We start from the raw sequence: 21,896 nt of genomic DNA on the forward strand, positions 1-21,896 counted from the left end.
CAGAGATTCTACATAAATGGTAGGGGAACAAAACCTTTCAATCCATTTTTCTGAATGCTTCCAGTTTCCATTTCAAGAGTGTTAAATGAAAAACAACCTTAAATGGGGTATTCTAAAAGGAAAGCCCCCATCTGGTTACCCCAAATGCACATTGGAATGAAATTTTAAGTTACAGAGCGCCCAGATATTTGCAGGAGTGTCTTTGCACAAGGGACTCCCCATCTTTTTCTTCAGTTGGTAAAACTTGATGTTTGAGCCGAACAAATAATTTAATCAAATGAAAAGTTGGCAGTAAACATAAGGCTCAGAAGATGTTTACTTCACCCTTTCTCTCTTTTAAAAGTAGCAAACTTGAGTACTTGTGAAAAGTGACAGGTCATGTATTTCTTGGGCTGCAAATCTATGTAGCCACTAAAATGTCATTTTCTCCATCTTGTTCCAATGGGATTTGGTTTTTGTGGATGAGAAGGTATAGACTCCATGCTCGTTACTTAGTTTTCACATCTCTGAAGTTTTTTACACATTACTGTAAAGTGAGAAGCTATATGTGTGTAGAGATGTATTAATGATTTTAATCACAATTACATTAGACATATTCTGTAAAACTAAATGACTCTACATAAGTAGAAACAGGCATCTTTTTTTCTAAAGTGGAGTGTGTAAATGTGTAACTTCATCTTTCTCAGATTGCAGCAACAATCGGTTTTATTTCTCAAACAGTTCAGAATGGTTTTAAATTTTTGAACACTAAGTTGTTTGCAAGTAGTCAGTATTGAATTATTGGTTGTTTTGACTGGCTACACGGGTCAAGTGGTATTGGGGTAGTGTTACTCTTTAGAATCGGGCTTGTGGTGTGCAGATAATTGCATTTATAAATACAGAAGTTTCGCTTTGTGTGGGGTGTGTATTTTTTTTTAAACTTTACTTGAATGTTGATTCCACAGATATTCATGTCAATGAATATACTGACCAGAATGCCCTCATTTTCAACCTGCGCTTTAAATCTGTATGAATTTTGGAGTAAAATAACTTAATACGGTTTGAAAATGTCATTCCGTTGATCTCTGGTCTGTGCTAGCTTACTTTTTTTGGTATTTCATTGGTATCATTTTGACATCTTAGGGCTGTTTCCTTTGGTACTCTTCTTGTGTGGTGTGGGTGTTTTTTGTTTGTTTAAGTTTGAATGTTTTTGTCTTACTTTGCTTGGGGCTTGCTGCTGCCCTATCTGCTAGAAATCTAGGATTGTCTGGAATATGGAAAATCAAGATCTTTCTTCAAAGATAGAAAAATAGCTCCAATGCACGTTTATGGTCTCTGGCAGTAGCTTAACCACTTAACTAAAAGGAATACATTTATAAGTAGTTGGAGCTAACAGTGCTCATGGGGATTAGTTGCTCTTCCCCTGCCCCCCTTATTCAGTAATTTGGGGGAATACAGAGAGCCAGTGAGTTGTAAAATTCTTTTTGAGGAGGAGATTTGAGGGAGGGAGGGGGTGAAGGCCTGGCACATAAGAGGCAGTGTGGGGCCTGGGCTGTAGGAAGGAGTTTGTGTGTGGGAGGGGGCTCTGGGCAGGGGGTTGGGTCACAGGAGGGGTTTCAAGGTGCCAGATTCCAGGGGACACTCTCTCTCATCACAAGCCACTCCCTGCAAGCCGTGACCTGTCTCTGCTCTTGCTAGAGGGAGGTGTAGCTCCCTGCTACATTCCAAGTGTTGGCTTTGCAGGTAGTGTAGCTACTGGCACAGGGCTTGATTTAACAAAGAATTAATTGTTGGCAATACAGGTTGAACCGTCTTCATCTGGCTTCCTCGGGTCCTGACTGGTGCTGGACAAGAGAATTTGCTGGACCACGGGAGGTCAATATTGTCTAGCCCATTACCAACACTTTCACTGCTTACTGGACCCTTAGGAGACATTTAGGGGTAAATTAGAACTAAATAACAAGTACCAGAGGGGTAGTTGTGTTACTTTGTATCAGCAAAAACAACAGGAAGTCCTGTGGCACATTATAGACTAACATACATTGGAGCATAAGCTTTCGTGGGCCAAAGACCCACTTCATCAGAGGTTTTGAGGTATTCTGTTAGATTTCTTTATGGTATTTCACTGGGTACCACGTAATCTTTGGACTGATACTAGAAAGATGCAAAATTAACACGGCACACACAAAATGAATTAAAAGATGGCTACCTGGCAAGTCTCAAAATGTTGCAGTGAATCAGGAATCATCACTAAGCAGGGCTCTTTCTTCTGGGACCTCATAGGAATCTGTTCTTGTCTTTATGCTATTTAACATTTTTATGAATGCCCTGGAAAAAAACATAGTAATCCTGGGTAGTTGCAAGCGATTTAAATTAGAAGAGTGATGGAGATTGTTCTGAATCACTCTCTTGGCAAACTCGGTATACCAAGATGGGCTAAATAGGCATTTTAATGTAACTAAGTGTATAAATCCGGGTACAAACAATTTAAGCCATACCTCTAGAATGAGGAATGCTATGTTGGGAAACAGCAAGTCTGAAAAAAATTTTGGGATCATAGTGGCTGATCAGCTGCCATGAGCTCCCAGTGCAACGTGTGGCCAAAAGGGCTAATGCGCTCCTTGGATGAAGGAACAGAGAAATCTTGCCTGCAGGTAGAGCAGTTATTGTACCTATGTTTTTGGCAATGGTGCAACCCTGGCTGAAACCCTGTATCCAATTCTGGTGTCCCTGGTGGAAGGAAGATGTTGATAAACCAGAGAGCGTTCGGAAAAGAGCCTTGGGGATAATCAAAGGGTTAAAAAGCATGTCTGAAGGTGATAGACTTGAGGAGCTCAATTATTTTAGTGTCACAGAGTTGAGGGGTGACTGGATTAGTCTATACATGTACCTAAAGTAACAAATATTTGATAGTGGGCTCTTCAGTTTAGCAGAGACTTGGAATAACATGATCTCGTGGCTGGAATTTGAATATAGACAAATTAAAATTGGAAATAGGACATACATTTGTAAATAGGGTTAACAAACCATTAGAACAATTTAAAGGATGGTGGTGGATTCTTCATCACTGGTGACCTTTTTTAGATCAAAATTGGCTGTTTTTCTAAAAGGTGTTCTCCTATGAATCATTTGGGGTGAGCTCTATGACCTGTGATACACAGGGGGTCCTTCTAGCCTTGGAATCTATGAATAAGTAATGTTACTAGAAGCTTTCTGTTAAGTCCCAGTAAAAGTGAAACACAGACTGAAGTTTAACCGTTGGGTTTATGATTTTAAAAATATTTACCAGCAACCTAGGGTGGGAGTCTGTTATCAAGTTGCAGCGGTTGCTAAGGGGCTGGGAGCAAGAAGCCCAATTCTATGGGGAGTGGCTGGATGTTGGGTTGCTTAGTCAAAGCAAGAAGAACGTTGCACTAGTTCCATTGATACAGTAGACCTCCAATACACATGATTTTGACTTACATGTTCCTTGCATTAATGCAAATCGACATTGTGAGTGGCAGGGAATCAGGCAGCAGCCTGGCTCCTAGCTCCTCTCCATTTGCAGGAGCTGGGAAACTGACTGCCTGGCTCCCAGCCACTCAGGGAAACTGACCAGTGCTGCTGCACTGGTCAGTTTTCTAGCTCCTGGAAGCAGAGGGGAGCTGGGCTGCCACCTGGCTCCTCCCAGCTTGCGCAAAATTTGAGTTATGTGGGGTGGAGGGAGAAACCACCTTTCTCTCCTGGGGACTGTTTCAGACCCAGCTTCCCATCAGTCACTGTTGCAGTCATAGAGGCTGTAGCTTGCCACAGCTGTTGTTGCTCCTTCTCTCATAGTGAAAGCCTGCCAGTGCGTACAGAACATGAGGCGTGCCATGCTCCGCGCACGGCCCCACAGGCCCCAAGCTTTGAGGACTGTCAGAACGTGGGGTTCCATTCTACTCACCCTTACTACCCCTGTTTCTGCTGTTTTGCTCTGCTCATATCCTTGAGCTACATACCAGAGACCACAGCGGCTGAGTGATTTGATGAAGCATCTCACACCCAGCTCCCTGTTAAGGGCCAGTGTTCCAAGTAGGCTGAGTGTTTGTGCAGCCACTCTGGAGAGATACAGATGCCACCCTGCTGCTTAGCAGAGTGACGCACAGCTAGGCTTAGTTTTTCTGGAGGTGGTGCACAATAGACGCATGCCTCAGTGCACATGAAATTTGTTCTGTACACGGATGTTAAAAAAAACCTGCACATGGCTGGGAAAGATTAGACGGAACAGTGATTAAGGTTCTTGGTTTCCTGGGAGTTCATGCTCCTGATTGGGAGCCAAGTGAGCATTGGGCCAGGGCAAACAGTCAGGAGGCATGGGCTTGTCGGTAAGGTTAGGGTGCAGAAATGGGACGTGCAGGAGCTCTGCCCCTTGCTCTCCTTCTTCCCTGAGTCTCACCCCTGGACAGACCAGAAACTGCCCTGGGTACTATGGGGAGTCCTGGATCCTCCCTCTGCACTGGAGGGGTTGGGGGAAGCGGGGGAGGAGGCTTCCCAAGAGTAGCCTTTGGTCTCAGTCCCTGCTGCTGAGGACATGTGCAGGGTCTGGGACTTTAAAGCAGCCCACGGCATCCTGGGCTTTCTGGGTGGCTCTTAATATTGACTGCTTCTGGCCTGGCTAGGGGAGGGACCTTGTGGTGAGGTGGGCTAATCCCTACTGCATCTTCCCTCACTTCTCCCTCTCCCGAGAAGAGGCTGTCGCTATGCCTGAGCTTTGGGCAGGCATGGAGTAGTGCTGCAAGAAGTTGGGAATAAGTGCTGCCCTGGAGTCATCCAACTTGGGCTTGCAACTTGAAATGGCTCTGTTCTGGCCAGCTAGGGATAGATGATCACCCTGGATCGGGTGCTGGATTGGGCTTTGAGAGACCTGAAGTGAATTGCCATGGGGGTGACCAAGAGCCTGCTTGTGTGACTTTTTGGGTGTGACACTTAATCTGGCTGTTACCTCCACTGCCCATCTGTAAATTAGGGGTAATACTTTTCTACTTCACAAGGGTGTTGTGGGGATTTAACCCACTAGTGCTTGTGGGATGCCTGGATGCTAGGTGATTGAGCCAAGTACGTGGGCAGTCACTTCTGTATGTACTGTAGGTTTGGCACTGAGCAAATGGGCAGTCACACAAGTTGTGTTGCACCTTAGTGAATTGATTATTCCAATTGTGTTCCTCCTACCTGGTCTAATGCATAAGTCACTCTCACATGCTTATCTTCCCAATGGAACCGTAAATCAGGCAGGCAGCAGTGTCCTCTCCATTTTGGAGATTGGCTATCTGGAGGTCAAACTTTCTCTAAATATATCTGTCTAGACCTTAGTAGTGCTTCCCATTGGGAGGGCAGCTTATGCGTGGAGGAAATACACATTGTACAGAAGGCTTTGAAATGACTGAAGCTCTATAACAATATAATTCATTCACTCTTCAATTTTGTATGTCTTTTCAGGTTTTGCTTGAAAAGAGGCCTGAGCATTTTTTAATTACCTATGAAGTGGTAGTTGTCAACCTTTTTCTTTAAAAGCCTATCATCTTGACTGTATAGTGTACACAGTTAAGAGAAAATGGCTTTGGTGTAGTTTCTGAGCTCTAATATTTTATCAGAGGAAATTGTGAGCTAAACCTACTCCCCCAGTGTAATTAGTGTTTTCTTTTCCTATAGCTGTAAGGGGATACTATAGGAAATGATAAATGCTGGAAAAAGAGGCAAAACCCTGAGGATAGATTTACTCAGTATCCGTCGCAAAAGTTGTTGTTTCCACAATACAAATGTACAGCTGTACTCTCAAAAGCTTTTTTCCTATATATGGTGTCATTCACATTTGTTGTGCTTGCAACTCTATAAGTGTCTTTTCAGTGCTTGTTTCCAAAAGATGATTCAAAAACCAGTTTTGCTGTTGCAGCTAATTTCCTGTAGTTGCTGTAGTCTCAAGCTTTCAACTTTACTTTTGTGCTCCTGTTACTTCAAAGTTTTCTACACTAACAAAATGTATGTACTCAAACTGAAAAGAAGTTCAGGTTTAGTATAAACCATTTAAAGCAATAACATTGAAAAAAAAATTAATATCTATAGAAAATGGCACAGGCGCAAACAGTGCATATTTTCGCAACCATGGTGATCTCATTCAGTTTGCAGTTGTTGCCATTCTGTGCCTAAAAGCCTCTGCATGCCTTACGTGAGACTTTTATGAAGTTTTAAAATTGACATGTGAATACATGCAAGCAAAAGATAAAACTTAGGCAGAAAGGAGAAATGTCCTCCCTTGCACACAAACAAACAAAGCAAACTAAGTTTGAAATTGAAACAAGGTAGGTGCTACAGTGGTGCTATATGGCACATGTTCTTAGGTTGATAGAGTATTCAAACTGAAGTAATATTTTTATCTGACGGTCTCAAATATCTTTATAGTCTAAAACTAGAGCAGCTCAAATTTCAGAGGGATGAAATGTGACTTTTTAAAATGGAAATTTGTACTTCTCCAGCATTTTGTAGCTTTTGACAAACTGAAAAGTGGTGGTGGTGGTGGTTGTTTTCAAAAATTCCCATGGAAAAGGTTAGATAAGCAAAACCAAACATTTTAATGACTTTACTTTATATCATATTGAAAAGAGGTACAAAATTTGCCAAACTGGTTCAAGGCACATGCTACCTAAGCCCTTATCCTGTCTCTGACAGTAGTGGATATTGAGTTCCTTCCCAGGAAGTTGTTGAAATGGGATTGTTACCTAGCACAATAAGGTGGCTTTATTGGCTGTTTAAATACAGCTATGTCAGTAATGCGGAAGATACACATTTCATCACTCTCTCTAGAACCCCCACATAATTTGCCACCTCCCACGCCTTGCTCATTCCCTCACAAGGACTGCGTAATTCAGGCAGCATGTATGGCACGTGTAGCATTGGATCCCATTGATGCTACAGAGGTGAGGTGGTGGGAGCTGTAGAGAATTAGTGCTTGGATTCTGTTTCTCCTCATGAGATCCCAAGGAGAGATGTAAATTTACAGTCATGAATTAATACTTTCTATGTAAACCCAGCTGCAAGTGGTGTTACCTTTACCTGGCCAGACTTATCAAAACTGGGAGACAGACACTTGGGGAAATGGCTTGACCTTTAAAAGCAGGGTCCAATGTGTGCCACATTATTTTATGGTCACTTTAGTCCCAGATGGTAACCTGTGCACTGAATCATAGACATTGATGGCTTGGGGGGGGCGGGGGGAGGAGGGAGGGGTAAATTAACTAAAATGTAACCCATCCTGAGACATTTAGTTGGACAGATGATACGTTGGATAACCCTGTATTTTTGTGGACTTGTTTGAGCCTTCATTTACTTTGCATAAAGGGTGAAGGGGAGCTGCCAGTTTGTCCATCTCTATCTCTCCCATTCATTTGCCTGTAAAGATCAGTTTCTGAGATTTTTTCACTCAGCATGTTATCTGCCAGAATTTCAGATTGCATCAGCCTTGCGTGGATCGGATCAACACTTCTTAAATCTAAACTTGCCTTTTTGTCTTGCTTCTCACTGTTCTTTGGGTTTTCACCAACCCCCATCCCTGTTTTGTGGTATCCAAGTGATGATATTAAGCTGCTTCCATGCCGATTAATGGGGATTTTAGCTTTCTAGTATTTTTTTCCATGTCGTTTAAAACAGCAATGGGTAGCCAAGAGTAGGGAGTAGGCTGCATGAGTGGTCCTCCATCTCACTGGGCAGAGCAGCCACCCACTGGGATTCCACCCACAGCCGAGGGACCCCGTCTGCTCCCTTCCCCCACATGCCTCTCGTGCACTGGGACACTAGAGCCCTGCATTTTCTACTGTCTCCACTCCCCTGCTTCTCTCCTAGAGCTTTGACAGCAGTGAACAGCAGATTTTGCAGTGTTCCAGCTCTGGAAGGGGATAGGGATCTGGTATGGGACGAAAGGGGCTTTCGAAATCGGGGGGTCGTTTCGAAAGGCCCCCAGCTCCCCGGGTGGTGTGTGTTTTGAAGCCAGCAGTTTTGAAGTGTGCCTGGCCGCCAATATGCTAATGAGGCTCTGCATATTAATTGCAGTGCTCCGTTAGCATTTTCTGAAGTGCCATATTACCATAGCCCTTCCGAAAGGAGGGATTAGTGTGGCCACGGCCTTTATGTAGTTAGAAGCAGAATCTCTTGAATGAACAAATAGTCAAAACCAGCACAGGAAATGGAATATTTGTGAAGTGTAAATTTGAGTTACACTGTTACTCAGGGGAGAAATTTTCTCATCAGGCAGTCCCTAAAGCAGTCAGGATTGGGGCTCAGTTTGTGTACAGTTACAATATAATGAAGTCAGAGTTGGCTTTTAGAGTCTGATGAATGAAAGTCCACAGTATAAGGCTGCAGCTTTTTTGTGAGAGAGACATCTGTGCTGTATAACAAGAGAGGGAGACCCATTTGGAACTAGGGCTGCAGGAGAAGGAATGACTTTTTTTTTCTTCTTGCTTAGATTAAATATTTATACAAATGAACTTTTCTTTTCAGCTGCTCATCAGAATTGCGGCTGCACCACCAACTTGGCTTTGAATTTTGTTCTGATTGCCCAACAAGGATGTACATGGGAAGAGTGTTGCAGAAGAGCAGCTTAAACAAAACATGTTTGTTTTACAGCAGAACTAGAGGCAGGCTTTGGGTTTTAGGGATGAAAAATAAAGGGTGGGGGAACAAAGCAAAACAGAGTGGGACGTAAACCTGGAAGAGGAGGGAAGAGAGTAGAAGCTAGTAGTGTTGATATAAAAATATATGGTAGGAAAACTGTACACAGATGCATGGTAAGTACAAGGGAGTAGAGTATTTTGGGAAGAGTTGTGGAAAAGGAGCTACTTCTCTTTTTCTTTCAGCAGATACTCCAGCAGCTGTTGGTATTTTTTTCTAATACAGTTAAATGCAATTTGATTAGTTGTAATCTTTCAGTGTTAATCATCCTTAATGCCTTTCTGCTTCAGACAGAAATGGCCAAGAAAATAGATTTATAATGAAGACAATGCCATGTCTGCATGTTTCTTTGACCCATGAACATGACTACTGTTTTTCTTAAAGCATATTAGATATTAGAGCTGTTTCCTGTGAAGGAACTTTTCAAATCTGTTTGATAAAGTCATTCTTTTGAGGAAAAAGGGAACTCAGGTTACTTAAGTGTGTTCATACCATGACTCATTTTGTCCCTGCTTGTGGCAGCAAAGAAGGAAACAGGGAAGAGAGTGAGTGGTGGTAGAGAGGAACCAGGGTGAATCGCGTACGATGCTGAATGTGCAGGGTGGATATCTTTATTAAGTGTGGTGTGACTTCTTAGAATGAATAAGAGCTCCTTTTGTGTGGGGGTTCTTGCTTTGTTTTGTTAGCACTGTGTAAGCAAGTCTCAAATGAAAAGGAGTTTTTGGTTTTTCCCTGAAGACTGCAGTATCTGTAAAAAAAATTAGTACAATTGGTTATGTGCTGTTAAAATGAAATGTATTAACTGTAACTCTGAAACCTCATTTCCCCCTCTCCTTGACTTCTTTCCCTCTATCCAGAAGCAGGGGGTGATCTGAAGTGTAGTGTATATTTAAAAATTTTTAGGATGGGATGCACCTGTAATATACACATATGTAAGCAGTGTACAAAAGTACTGGCAATACTTTTTCCTGCAAATCTGTCCAGGATGCTGGGAATTTTAGTCCTGTTCTTAAAACAGGTGCTTAAAAAATACTGCTCATTTGGACCTGGGTGAACTTGAGTTGACTGCCCTCAATCCTCCATTTTAAACAAAGGTGTTCAAACAGAATAGTAACTTTTTATTATGTTGTTCTGTCATGTCAGGGAAACTGCAGTGGTGTTAAAATAAAACTGCATTATTAGATAATGGACTTTTTAGACTACTACCCTAGCAACAGCCTTAGAGGCTTTTTGAAGCAAGGACCTGCCTTGCTTTTGTATTTTTGCATTGCCTAGTACAATGGGACACTGATAGTCCACCTTTTTTTATTGTGGCTAAGTTATTGCATAAATTATCTAGGGAAGGAGTTTCTCTCTCTCACCCTTGGCAGTAGCTTGTTTGTATCTTAAACCATGAAATCAGAAAATCCCATTATACTTTTACATTTACTCTAGCTACAATTACTATTTTTCCATGTAAATGTCTGATCCTTTATTTAACCCTCCGGAAGAATTAGTATCAGTGATGCTTAGTGGTAGTGCATTTCACACTTGACTGTCTTACAAATATCAGTTTTAAATTTTGGAACTTGAGCTAAGTTCAGAGAAATCTCCATTTGCTGCAGGAATGCCTCAAAGGCTATGTCTAGTTTGCAGGCACAGAAGTGTACCTCACTGGGAACTTTCTGCTAACGTCCCAGTCATCCTCGTTCCACAAGGAAGAAGGGATGTGCCAACAAAGAGGGTTTTCCCAATATTTGGACTTGTGTGGATGGGCGAAAGGTCAGGAAAGCGTCTCCCGACGGAACTGTCGACAGAAGATAAGCAAATACATTGTTCAATTTGCATAATTTTTGCCGACAATTTTCAGTAATCTAGCCCTAGCCAAAAGGAGCAAACTTAAATTACATTCACAGACTAAACAAATGTCTAGTTGAACAAAGGAAGAGTTGAAACTTTTAACTATTATGTAATGGACAAAAATGCTGTCCGAAAACTCTCCTATGGTTCCTAAACAAAGTGTATGGGAAAACAGTGCTGTTCAACGCGATGCGTCATGGCTAAATGTGGTGAACAATGTATTGTCATTTGTGTTTGACTGAGAAAGTTACACTTCACATGTCTGTATGTTTCCTGTTTTAATGAATGGCAGAGGGAGGAATAAACTGCAATTCAGTTCAGAACTGTTTTACAATGTACTAAATGTCTACAGTACATAAGTACTTGAGGGTTTTTTGGTACACTTCTAACTTCTCATTAAATATACCATGCCTTTTAAACTTTTTAAAGACCACTTATTTTGCATATGTCTGTTATGACTGTTAGAGATTCACAGGAATTGTGATCTGTGCAATTCTGATACATGTGGATTTTTTTCTTCATATCAGATGGTTTCCCTCCCCTTAACAGGATTATACTACATATTGAGCATTGAGCGAATATTTGTAGAGGAAATTATGTATGCAGTATCTCATAGGTTGGAAATGTAGTCTTTGTTTCTCAGTATGAATTGCAAACTGCTTAGATTTGACTTGAGATAAAATTTTAAAATGTGATGAACTATTATAATTGCTGTCTATACCAGTTACTACACTACGGGTGGTTTGGGGTTTTTTTTTTTATTCAACAGATTCTTAATGGGGAAAATAATTAAAACAACTTCAGGTTAGGGAAAGGTTAAATGATTTTGATATGGAGGAAAGTTGGTATTAAGTGAGACTGAGATGTTCAGCTTTCCCAAATATTTGAAAACTTTTCTGACTGGGATATTTTCTGTTTTTTCACTCTTCCAAAATTATGACAATATATTTCCACTATGGTTACAGAGAAGGTGATTTGTTCTGAAAGAAACTTTAGTTATTAAACAAGGAGACGATTAGAATTCTTTCTTTCCCTTCATTTTCTCCATACATGTTGCTCCTCCTCCCCTTCTTCCAAAAGACAAAGCTGCTGTGACTTCTACGTGGTTGTCAAGTAATTGTTGCATTTGGTCACCCAGGGCTTAATCATCTGTATGGGGAACTTGACCCAGCAAAGCTATTGCAGAGCAGCTTATTTTTGCCATGCTCCTCAAGGACCTGCGCATGCCCACCCCACCATTGTTTTATATATATATAATATATATATATAAAAATGAATGCAAGTCTTGCTGGGCTGGTTAGAGTAAAAGAGCAAACTGTATGCACCCTTCTCTGAATATATCCATTCTACAAGCCCAAAATGGGAGGTTCTGCTGTTTCTAAGTTAGTGTGTAATGTAATGACAGGTGGTATCTTTTTGACAAGAAATTTTGAAACTCAAATTTGCTATTTCTTTTCCCTTTGATAGGTGCTGGATAGTTTGTTAGCTCAGTATGGAACAGTGGAGAACTGTGAGCAAGGTACACCTATTCAGATTGTTTTCAGATTCATAGAGGGAAGTGAGTGGGAAGCAAATTTAATTTTTCTTCTGTTGCATTTTCCCCTCTAGTGAACACTGACACAGAGACTGCAGTAGTAAATGTAACATATGCCAATAAGGACCAGGCTAGACAGTAAGTATATTTTTGTTCACTTTTTTTATAGTTTAACTCAATAAATCTGATCTTAGCATACCTTGCTTGTAAAGTAGTTTGTATATTTTTGTCTGTTCAGCTTAGGAAAACTGTTCCTTTTTTCCTCAATTCACCAACTTTCTCTTCTGTTTTGTTTAATTGAAATCCTGAAGGCATGTGAATTCAGAACCGGATTTATTGACCACAGGTCTTCCTTTTAAGAGCTGATCAAAATCCCACTGACTCCAATAAATAACCTCATTTTCTGTCAATGTCTGTGGGCTTTGGATCAGGCTTCTTCAAGTTAAAAACTCTCTTAGTAAAGCTAAAGACCTGGTTTTGCGCTTCCGTTTTCAGTGTCTTTTGTCATTTTATTCTTAAATTATTTTTTTATAATTTCACTTCCTGGGTGGAAGAAGATTATCTTTGTATTAACATTTTGTATTAAATTAGGCATACTAATGAATGTATAATTTTGCCTTCCCAAGATGGGTGGCGAAGTGTCTTTTGTGCAATATCTCAGATATTCCATTTTCGTATCTGGGGCATAGGCGTGCTCTTTCACTCTCTTCTCTTAACCACAACAGTACAAAAACATAGGGAAATTTTGGGCTCTTTTTGCTTTGAAATTCCTGCCACCTTGTGGCTGGCTAAAAGCAGCAGTTGAGATGTACTCTTATTCTTGCAGTATTTAAAGTACCATCAGCCCATAATTCTGAAAATCCATTTTGTTTCACAGACTTTTAAAAAATGTTTCTGCTACTTAATGCAATCTAAGCTAATATTGCTTGTGGAACATGTGACAAGTGTTTTTCCTTTAAGAGGAGGAGCATCAGCGACGCAGAGCTTGAGCTTCTGCGTGAATATGCTCTTAAATTTTGTTCTTTTTTTTTAGGAGTCCATCTTGCCTTGCAATTCTGTTTTAATGGTTTTGTAGTAACTTTTATTCATATTTAGTAGCAAAGGAAAGAGCTTTAAAAGGAAAATATATATGCTCTTTAAATGATTGATTGATTGATTGCATAGGGCAGGGAGTTGGGAGATGTGGTGGGGGGGGCCTCAGGGCAGGAAGTTGGGTGGTACAGGAGTCAGAGCAGGACTCGGTTGGGCAGGGGGCATTTTGGCCAGGGGCCGGGGGTGCAGGAGGGTGGGCAGAGGGTAGAAGTTCCTGGAGTTGAGGGCAGGGGCTGAGCAGCTCAGGGCAGGTGATGGCGGTGGAAGAGTTAGGGCACACATTGAGGTCTCACAGGTGGTGGTGGTGGTGGGGTCAGAGTAGGTGGTTGGGTATGTGGTGGGACTTAGGATGGGTGGATGCAGGAGTCAGAGCAGGAAGGTGCAGGGTGTAGGACTTAACGCATGGGGGGCTTTCCGGGGCAACTTGCATCAGTGAAGGTGGTGATGGTGGGAGTGTCGTCTTCTCTGGGGGAGTGGGAGGGGAGGGGGTGGAGAAGACAGCAGTTCTTGGCCCCAGTAACTCCTTGGGGGAGGGGGAAGGTGGCCCTGGTTCCCAGCCCTGGTGTCTCCTTAGTCAGGGAAGAAGAGCAAGTTCATAGGCCCCCACAGCCTCCTCATGGGCAGGGAGTGGTGGCTGGGCTGCGGTTCTCGACTGCATTGTCTGCTGGGGGGTGTGCGTGCGTGCGTGCGTGCGTGCGCGCGCGCGCGCTATGCTATGTGCATGGGGGTGGTGGCCCTGTGGGGGATGGGGATGACCTGCTGGCCCACTACCGTAGTGCTGCACCCAAGGGCCAGGGGGCACTTTACCCTTTCTTGTGGCCGGGAACCCTCTTCCCAGCTGGCCACTGTGTTCCTGCTGCAGCTCTCCCCAGTGGTTACTTTGCAGTAAAGTAGACCCCTGAGATACACGCACTCGAGCTGTTGTGCGTATCTCAGGTTAACGCGACTGCTGTGCTGGTCAGGTTCCCAGCTCCTATCAGAGTGGCAGCTGAGATGCTGACACTGACAGCAGTGGAGAAACTGCTCTTGTCAGGGGTGGCAGCCTGACTTACACCACTTCTGTTGGGGCAAGAGAGTGTCAGGCTGCTGCCAGGGACGAGTGCAGAAACTGACCAGCGTTGCTTCACTGGTCAGTTTCCTGGCTCTAGCAAGCAGTGGGGAGCTGGGAGCGAGGCCTGGGCAGTTTCCCAGCTGTGCAAGTAGAGGAGAAGTGGGGAGCCAGGCTGCTGCCTGGTTCCCAGCTCCACTACACTCGCTGGAGCCGGGAAGCTGACAAGGGCACTAGCTCTGGTCAGTTTTCCTGCTCCTGTCAGTGGCATCCGCTGAGAACCTGACTCTTGGGTAGTGCCACTGACTGGAGTGGCTGCAGTGGGAAACTGCTCCTGTCAGGGGCAGCAGCCTGACTCTTGGCTGGCACCCTTGAGAGGAGTGGGGTGGCAGAGCGAAGAGTCAGGGTGCCACCCCTGAGAGGAGTGGAGACGCTGGTCAGTTTTCTCTGTCCTGTGAGCAGTGGACAGCCCAGAGCCAGGCTGTTGGCTGCCTGCCACTCACAGGAGACAAGAAACTGACCGGCGCTGCTGCACTGGTCAATTTCCTGGCTCCCCCAAGTTGTGCGAAATTTGACTCACGTGGGATTGTGCAAGATGGAAACCCCTGCATAAGTCCAGGGTTTACTGAATAGATGTTCGGTGTTCTCGCCGCCTGCAGTGGTGAGTCTGAACTATGTTGTCTCCCCTCTCTGTGTCCCTCCCTTTACATGTTCTGGAAAACCATCCGATTTCAGGCACTTCCTGTTTCTTTGGTGTAGCCAAACCCTGACCTTACTATTTAAGTTAAAAGGAAGCTGCCTACAAAATTTGGTGGTCCTGCCTCCTACAGTTTAGAAGTTCTTGAACAAACGGACTACAGACAGATCCGCTCTAATGTAGATGTATTAAATACAATTTTTAAAGTTAATCACAAGTAGGCACAATGATAAACCAGCCAGTCAGTGGGTCCTTGCAAGCACAAACTTTGTTATGCACCCAGAGAGGAAAACAAATAATGAAAATAGCTGGTTTGAAGCAGATGAGCTAGAGGTAAACACGTTTTGGAGAAGGGACTGAAGTGAATGTTGGGTGGAACCTTTTGACTAATGAAAGAGTGTGTGTGAAACTTATTCTAGGATAGTTCTGCATATTTGCATTTAATCGAAACCTAATGAGCAAATGAATAAAGGCAATATATGTTGTGGATGTTAAGATGTGGACTTTCAAACTATAAATGCGGGGGTTAAGATTTCTGATAGAAAGCGTGGTTAAGCCTTTAGCTGTGCTTGGGTAGTTGGATATGAACTCATCTTTTAGAGACCACAAACAAGAAGGGTTGTGTGTGGGTGAGGGGGGGAGGAACTTTGTGGGTCCTCAGTCATAAAAATTGACTGAAAGGGCAAATAGGGTTTTTCTCTCTTAGCGATTGATGTTGAGTTTAAGTTGGCTGGATTTTGAGGCACAGATGAAGTTTGCTACTTGAAACAGGTTCAAGTAAGGCTGTGAAGTTAATGAGTTTTGATTTCACTAATATAATGGTGGTTGGTGTGCATGAGTGAGAACTGGGCTTTGTGAAGCAGCTTATGACAATTGGGATTCCGCACCTGATATTTTGTGTTAAAGATGTGTTTAAGTATAGCTCTTAGATGGCAAACCGCTTTGAGTAGAGACCTTGTCTTATGTATTTCAAGAGTGCCTTGCATAGTAGGGCCTCTATCCTGATGCTATTGGAGTAGCTCCCAGATGCCCCAATTAAATGTACAGCTAACATTTAGTAAGGTTGCTTTATAAGTTGTGGCTGAGAGTAACACGTGCAGCTGGCCGTATCTCGGTTGTAGTACAATTTGCCTACACCATAGATGAATTTTATGGTGCATTGCTTTGTTGAAGAGCATATTAGCAGCCATATGTAGCAGCATGCATGGTGGTAATGCTGCAACGTAAGACTAAGATAATGTTGACCCTATTCACAGTTGTTTAGAATCTTTAAAAAAGGTATCCTTTTGAAATAAAATGTCTTAGTTCAGAAGTGATCTTCTGAGGCTGTTTTTGTAATATCAAAATATATAGAAAATTGCCAAGCTTTTTCTTCAGGTGGTGATCAGACAGCACAGCCTATACCTTGGTGTTCTTCAAGTGCTCCATGTATGTGCCATCGTATGCTTGTGCTGTACATCAGAAGCTTTGCAGAGCAAAGACCCGCTTCCTCCCCCCAATGTGTCGCTTGTGCATAGGAGCCAGCAGGTGATGTTGCTGCACTGAAGAGAGAGTGCACAGCACAGCTATCCTGAGTTCCCTTTCTACCTTCCTTAGCTGTGGATGGGCACAGAGCAGCTCTTTTTCCCTGGCTAAAAGAACTGGGAATTTTCACTTAGCCTCCTTCCTTTCCCTCATATTATTAGTAGTTATTTTAAATCGTTTTTACCTCGAACAAGGCAGCTGCTGCAGAGTTGTGGCAGCAGTTTTTTCTTACAACGTTTTTTCTTAAAGAGCGCCCACTTTTTCTTTTTAATGCCTGAATCTACAGGGGCGGTGTGCCCATGTTTGACAGACATGCCTCACGTCTCGAGTGTTTGGGAGAATCTCACAGCATTTCTAGGTGCCCCCATTGCCATTTACAAGCGATTTACAAGTGATACTTTGGCAAAAGTCCCTTTCGTTCAGGAACACAGCAAACGATGTGCAGGTGTAGCAAAAGCCCTCAGACAGTGTAGCTACATTGTCCTACAGAGGCTCCCAGGCTGTGACGGCCTCACCGGATCGCTCTCTTGAGTTGCTGGGAACCTCACATTCTCCAGTGCCTCCCATGTTGGGTACCATAGAGAGATGCAGGTCCCCCTTCAGCAAGGAGATCAGAGGGAGGGACCAGGTGACCCACACAAACGGGCACCTCTGGTGTATCTGCTCCTGAGAAGCAACATGTGCCTCCACCAGCGCCATGTTCCTCAGTGCCATCAGTATCTAGTGCTGTGAGGAAATGCAGGTCCACCTCCACCAGAAGAACTGAGGCAGAGACCAAGTAGCCACATCAGTTGGCGCTATTGAGGAGTCGTCTTCGGAAGAGCTACCCATTCCTCCCCCAGCAGCTCCTACCAGCTCTGCCTCAGTGCCCGAGCATCCGGCTCCATTTTTTTTCTCTTTACCTGAGGCAACCGTGTCAACCCCTTCCTCTCCCCAGCTATTTCTGTTTTACTTCAGGCTTATGGCAGCTCCTGCTGCACATATTTTACAGCTCTTGCTTGCCTGTTTTACCAGGCTGGAGCCTTTTAATTTGCCTGAAGAGGGAGTTGTTGAGGACAAGGGATGTTTTTAAGTGAGCCCTGTTTTGTCTCAGTATTTTACACATCACAGCCATTTTATTTTTTTTTTCCTCCCAAACGCTATTTTCTTGAAGACTGCCAAGCTGCGCCTCAGACACACATTCTCTCTCTTCTTGTATTGCCTGGCAGGTGCAGTGCAGTTCACTGTCACTTGGGCCACTATCACTAGTGGTGATGCAGGGCAGGGCAGGGCAGTGCCCACTGCCTCAGCTGCTTGCATCCAAACAAAGGAGAGCACCTTCAGCATCTAACAGGGAATCCCCTTCATATAAACAAAGGGTGATCCCTGAAGTCTGTCAGCTCCGTTCCCCCAGCCTGGGGCCCCAGACCAGCACTTACTGGGGCAGCATTTGCAGCCTCCCAGAGGGTCTAAGGACCTGGCCAGTTTGTGTAAGCATTCTGGAAAGCCCAAGCCTACAACGGCTGACCACAGGGCTGTTACACCACTGCCTGATACTCCATTGCCGAGCAGTGCTATTTACAAGCTTTTTCATTTCATTTTCTTTCACCTGAGGAGACCTCCTCAGACCGGTACCCTCAATTCCCCCCTGCTGCCCTCCCTGTACTTCGGGCTTATTGCAGCTGTTGCTGCATGTACTTTACTGCTCTCAACCGCCTCTCTTTACCGGGCTAGAGTCTTTTATTTGCCTGAGGAGGTCTGGGGGTCGCTGAGCATACAGGGTGTTCTTGAGCGAGCCCTATTTTGTGTCACTGTTCATGCTGCACAGCAGTTATTTTGCCTCAGTGCTTGACTGCTTCCGTATTTTTCAGCACGCCAGTTACGCTATTCATACAATGATGTCAGATAAGCAGCTGCTGCCACTCCAGCTGTGACCTCTGCACCACCCAAGAGAGTGCATGCAGATGCTCACAGGGAATCCCCCTCACCCAAGAGAGGACAATCCCATGATACCAAGCTGGCTCCCTTCTCCTCTGGGGGTCTGGAGAAGAGCTTTCTGGGGCTTCTGTCTCCTACCGCACCCTGAGACTCAACTCCTGGCTGTCAAGCCTAGGCCACATGGGCTGCAGAAATCTAAAGCCAGGGATTTGCTGGCACAAATACCACGCTGTGCTGCTGGCAAAACTGGCAGGTCGAACAGAGCCCATGCTTGACCCCATCAGCGTGTGTGCTTATCCTGTTGCATGACAAGGTAAGTGTCTGCAGCTGCAGTACTGCCTCCCACCTGTGCCTCACTCATTTCCTTTTTACCTTCTGGGACCTGTTAAGGGCAATCACAAAGCTTCCACTTTGTTTGGGTGCTGATGCCTGTCCATCACTGGCCGCACTGTACCTGTCAAACATGACAGCCCTGCATCCTCCCTGTACAGGGAGGAGGAAGTGGTGTGTCTGTCGAACTTTGTCTCGCTTAGGCGTCCCTCCGTCACCAAAGGGATGCACCACTACAGTTAGTGATGCCTCAGTGGCTCCCTGGCAAGTGGCAACCACCCAGTATGTCCATGCCTCTCACCTGGCCCAGCAGGGATCCCTGGGTACCTCTTGGAAAGACCAGCAGCAATAATGTCAACGTGCTGCTCAGCCCTTTTCGAGGCACTTCAGATTCATCTTTGGAGGTGCCTGAGGATCAGACTGAGTCAGATGAACTGTTCAGTGGTGATGACTCCTGTGATTCATCACGCACTCAATTACAGTGTGCTGCCTCTGAGGATACGCTGATGCTACCACGTCCCTTTACAGACAATGACTTCAAATTATTCCAATATCCCTTTAGAAAGGTAGCTGACATGCTAGAGACTTCACTAACAACATAGTCCGATACCCAGCATAAACTCACCAGCATACCCTATGCTGTCAGTAACATTGGCATTGCCCTTGTGTGGCAAACACCAGCCACTTCTTGCCAGGGGGCAACAAGACAGACAGACAACACGTTGCCTTGCAGGGTGTGGAGTTCTTCTTTATATACATGCCTACTAATTCGCTCCTGGTTGCTGCTGCCAACCAGAGGGATAAACAGATTCTAACTAAATCCACTTCTCCTGATAAGGAGAGGAGGCAATTTGATAGCATGGGTAGAAAGGCCTTCTCCTCTGCTTTGCTCCCACTGTGTACATCAAACGATACATCATTGCTGGTGAAATATATGTGCACACATTTGAACAAATGCTGACCTTTATTGAATGTGTTCCAGATCATAAAAGGAGCAATTTACAGCTAATACTAATGAGGGCTTGCTCATAGCAAGGACCGCCCTAGAGGCCCCCCTTGAGTTTGCCGACACTGTTGCATGTTCCCGAGCCGGGGCAGTGGTTATAAAGAGAGCCTCATGGCTTCACATTTTTGGTTTTCCAAAGGTGGATCAGGCAAGACTGGAATGAAAACAAAAACACACACACACACACACACACACACACACACACACACACACACACACACACACACACACACACACACACACACACACACACTCCTCTCCCCCAAAAAAGGGGGTCACACACGTCTGCGCACTGCCTGAAAAATTCCTCTGCCACCCTTGACATGCTGTGCATTCAGATCCCTGCGTAAGATGGAAACCAAGTAAGAATCACATCCTGCTTATGCCATACATACGGATACAGTAGATAACGCAGCTGCTGCTGTTCCAGCTGTGAGCTATGCAACCTCTGAACAATCTAAGAATGTAAATGTAGATTCTAACAGGGAAATCCCCCCCTCACCCAACAGCAGATGATCCCACATCTCCAGGCTTGTTTTGCTGCCTGTGAGAGTTCTGGGTAAGAGCTTGCTGGGGCTGCCATCACCTGACTAGCCCCAGAAGTCGCAGGAACTGGCTTCAGAGACCAAATGGCTGGGCAAGCCTAAGACTAATGTGGCTCAAAAACCTAAAACAGTTGCGTTGCTGGCACAAACACCGCGCCCTGCTACTGGCAAAATAGCAGGTCCAACAAAGCCCCCCACTTGACCCCATCGGCATGCACACATATCCTGCCACATGGCAAGGTGAAGGGTTCACAGCTGCAGTACCACAACCAGCTGACAATGCTCAGCCTTCGGGACACGTATTTCCATATGGCCATCCAGCCCGTATACAGGAAATACCTCCGATTTATGGTGGGTGGACAACGCTTCCAGTACCTTGTACTGCCCTTTGGCCTCTCTGCTTCGCCGAGGGTATTCTCCATGGTACTGGCAATAGTGGCAGCTCATCTGCACAAACTGAAAGTGTGCATCTCCTCACGCCAGGAAGACTGCCTGACAAGAGGGGACTCCCTGCAAAACACACAAACAGCAGTTTGTAAACAAAGTAAAAATAGCAAAGAAAAATGAAACTTTCTTAGATACGTTTATCATGCCTTCCTTTGAGCCACTACATCGACACAGTACCTATCTATGAAGGTGGCTCTCACAGTGGCAGTAACATCAGCAAGAAGGGTGCCAGAAATTGTGGCCCCCATGGTGGACCCTCCTTTCACCATTCTCACCAGAGACAAAGTTGTACTCAGGCCCCATCCAAAGTTTTATTACTTACCTTTGATGCAAGCCAGGCAGTTCAGTTCTGCCTTGTGAGAACTAAAGCAACCAGATAATTGGACAGACTCTCTGTGGCGTGGTCGGGGCCTCATGCAGGAACAGCTGTTTCGGCATATTGCCTATCCAGGTGGATTGCAGGCTACATACTCACTGCACACCAACTCAGAGGCAAACAGCCGCCACTGACACACCTGCAGTTTCTCCCCAAATGCATATCTGATTTTCATGTAAACTAGCTTACGTACTTACTTAGTTTGCTAAGCCTCAGTCCTCCCACGGAGGCTGTATTGCATTCGCTGTTAGAAGTGTTCTTGCTTTTTTACCTTGATAAAACCAAACTAAAAACTCTTCCTAGCACAGTCAGGGCCCTGTGCTGGAACATCTGTTTCGGCACAGTGCCGGTCCACGCAGATTGCAGATTCTATTTGCACTGCATACCAACTTGGAAGCAAGCAGCCGCCACAGACTATTAGAGCCTGCTTGACATGAGCGATGTCTGCAACAGCTGCCTTCCTTGGTAGTGTCCCTCTGATAAACATCTGTAGAGTGGCCACCTTTTCCTCACACCATACATTTGCAAAGCATTATGCACTGCGCAAAGGGCTGATACCTAGCACTGCCTTGGCAGATGGTGTTTTCCATCGTTCCACTTTAGGATGCGAATACCCACCTCCAGCAAAGGGGTGCTGCTGTGGAGTCACTTGTGTGGAGCACCCACGGGGAACACTCGAAGGAGACGTTAACTCACTTTCATGCAGTGACGATGGTTCTCTGAGATGTGTCCCTGTGGGTGCTCCCAGCTCTCCCTTCCTCCCCTCTTTGGAGTCTCTAAGAACTTCAGGTAGAAAAGTAACCAAGAAGACCTGTGCCACGTGCACTCTCCTCAGTGTGATGACATCACCAGCTGGCTCCTTCCCACATATGGCACGTGG

The 21,896-nt window shown here is 44.7% G+C and overlaps 1 protein-coding gene across 1 annotated transcript in view; it reads left to right on the forward strand.

The window, feature by feature from the left end:
* Nucleotides 1–21,896, forward strand: part of IGF2BP3 (insulin like growth factor 2 mRNA binding protein 3) — a 187,652-nt gene that overhangs the window by 81,548 nt on the left and 84,208 nt on the right. The window contains exons 4-5 of the mRNA XM_074984636.1: nt 11,968–12,019; nt 12,109–12,172. Of these exons, the coding sequence (XP_074840737.1) occupies nt 11,968–12,019; nt 12,109–12,172 (116 nt within the window). The remainder of the gene's footprint in view (nt 1–11,967; nt 12,020–12,108; nt 12,173–21,896) is intronic.

This window comes from Carettochelys insculpta, chromosome 2, assembly GCF_033958435.1.
Source record: "Carettochelys insculpta isolate YL-2023 chromosome 2, ASM3395843v1, whole genome shotgun sequence".
Taxonomy (NCBI): Eukaryota; Metazoa; Chordata; order Testudines; family Carettochelyidae; genus Carettochelys; species Carettochelys insculpta.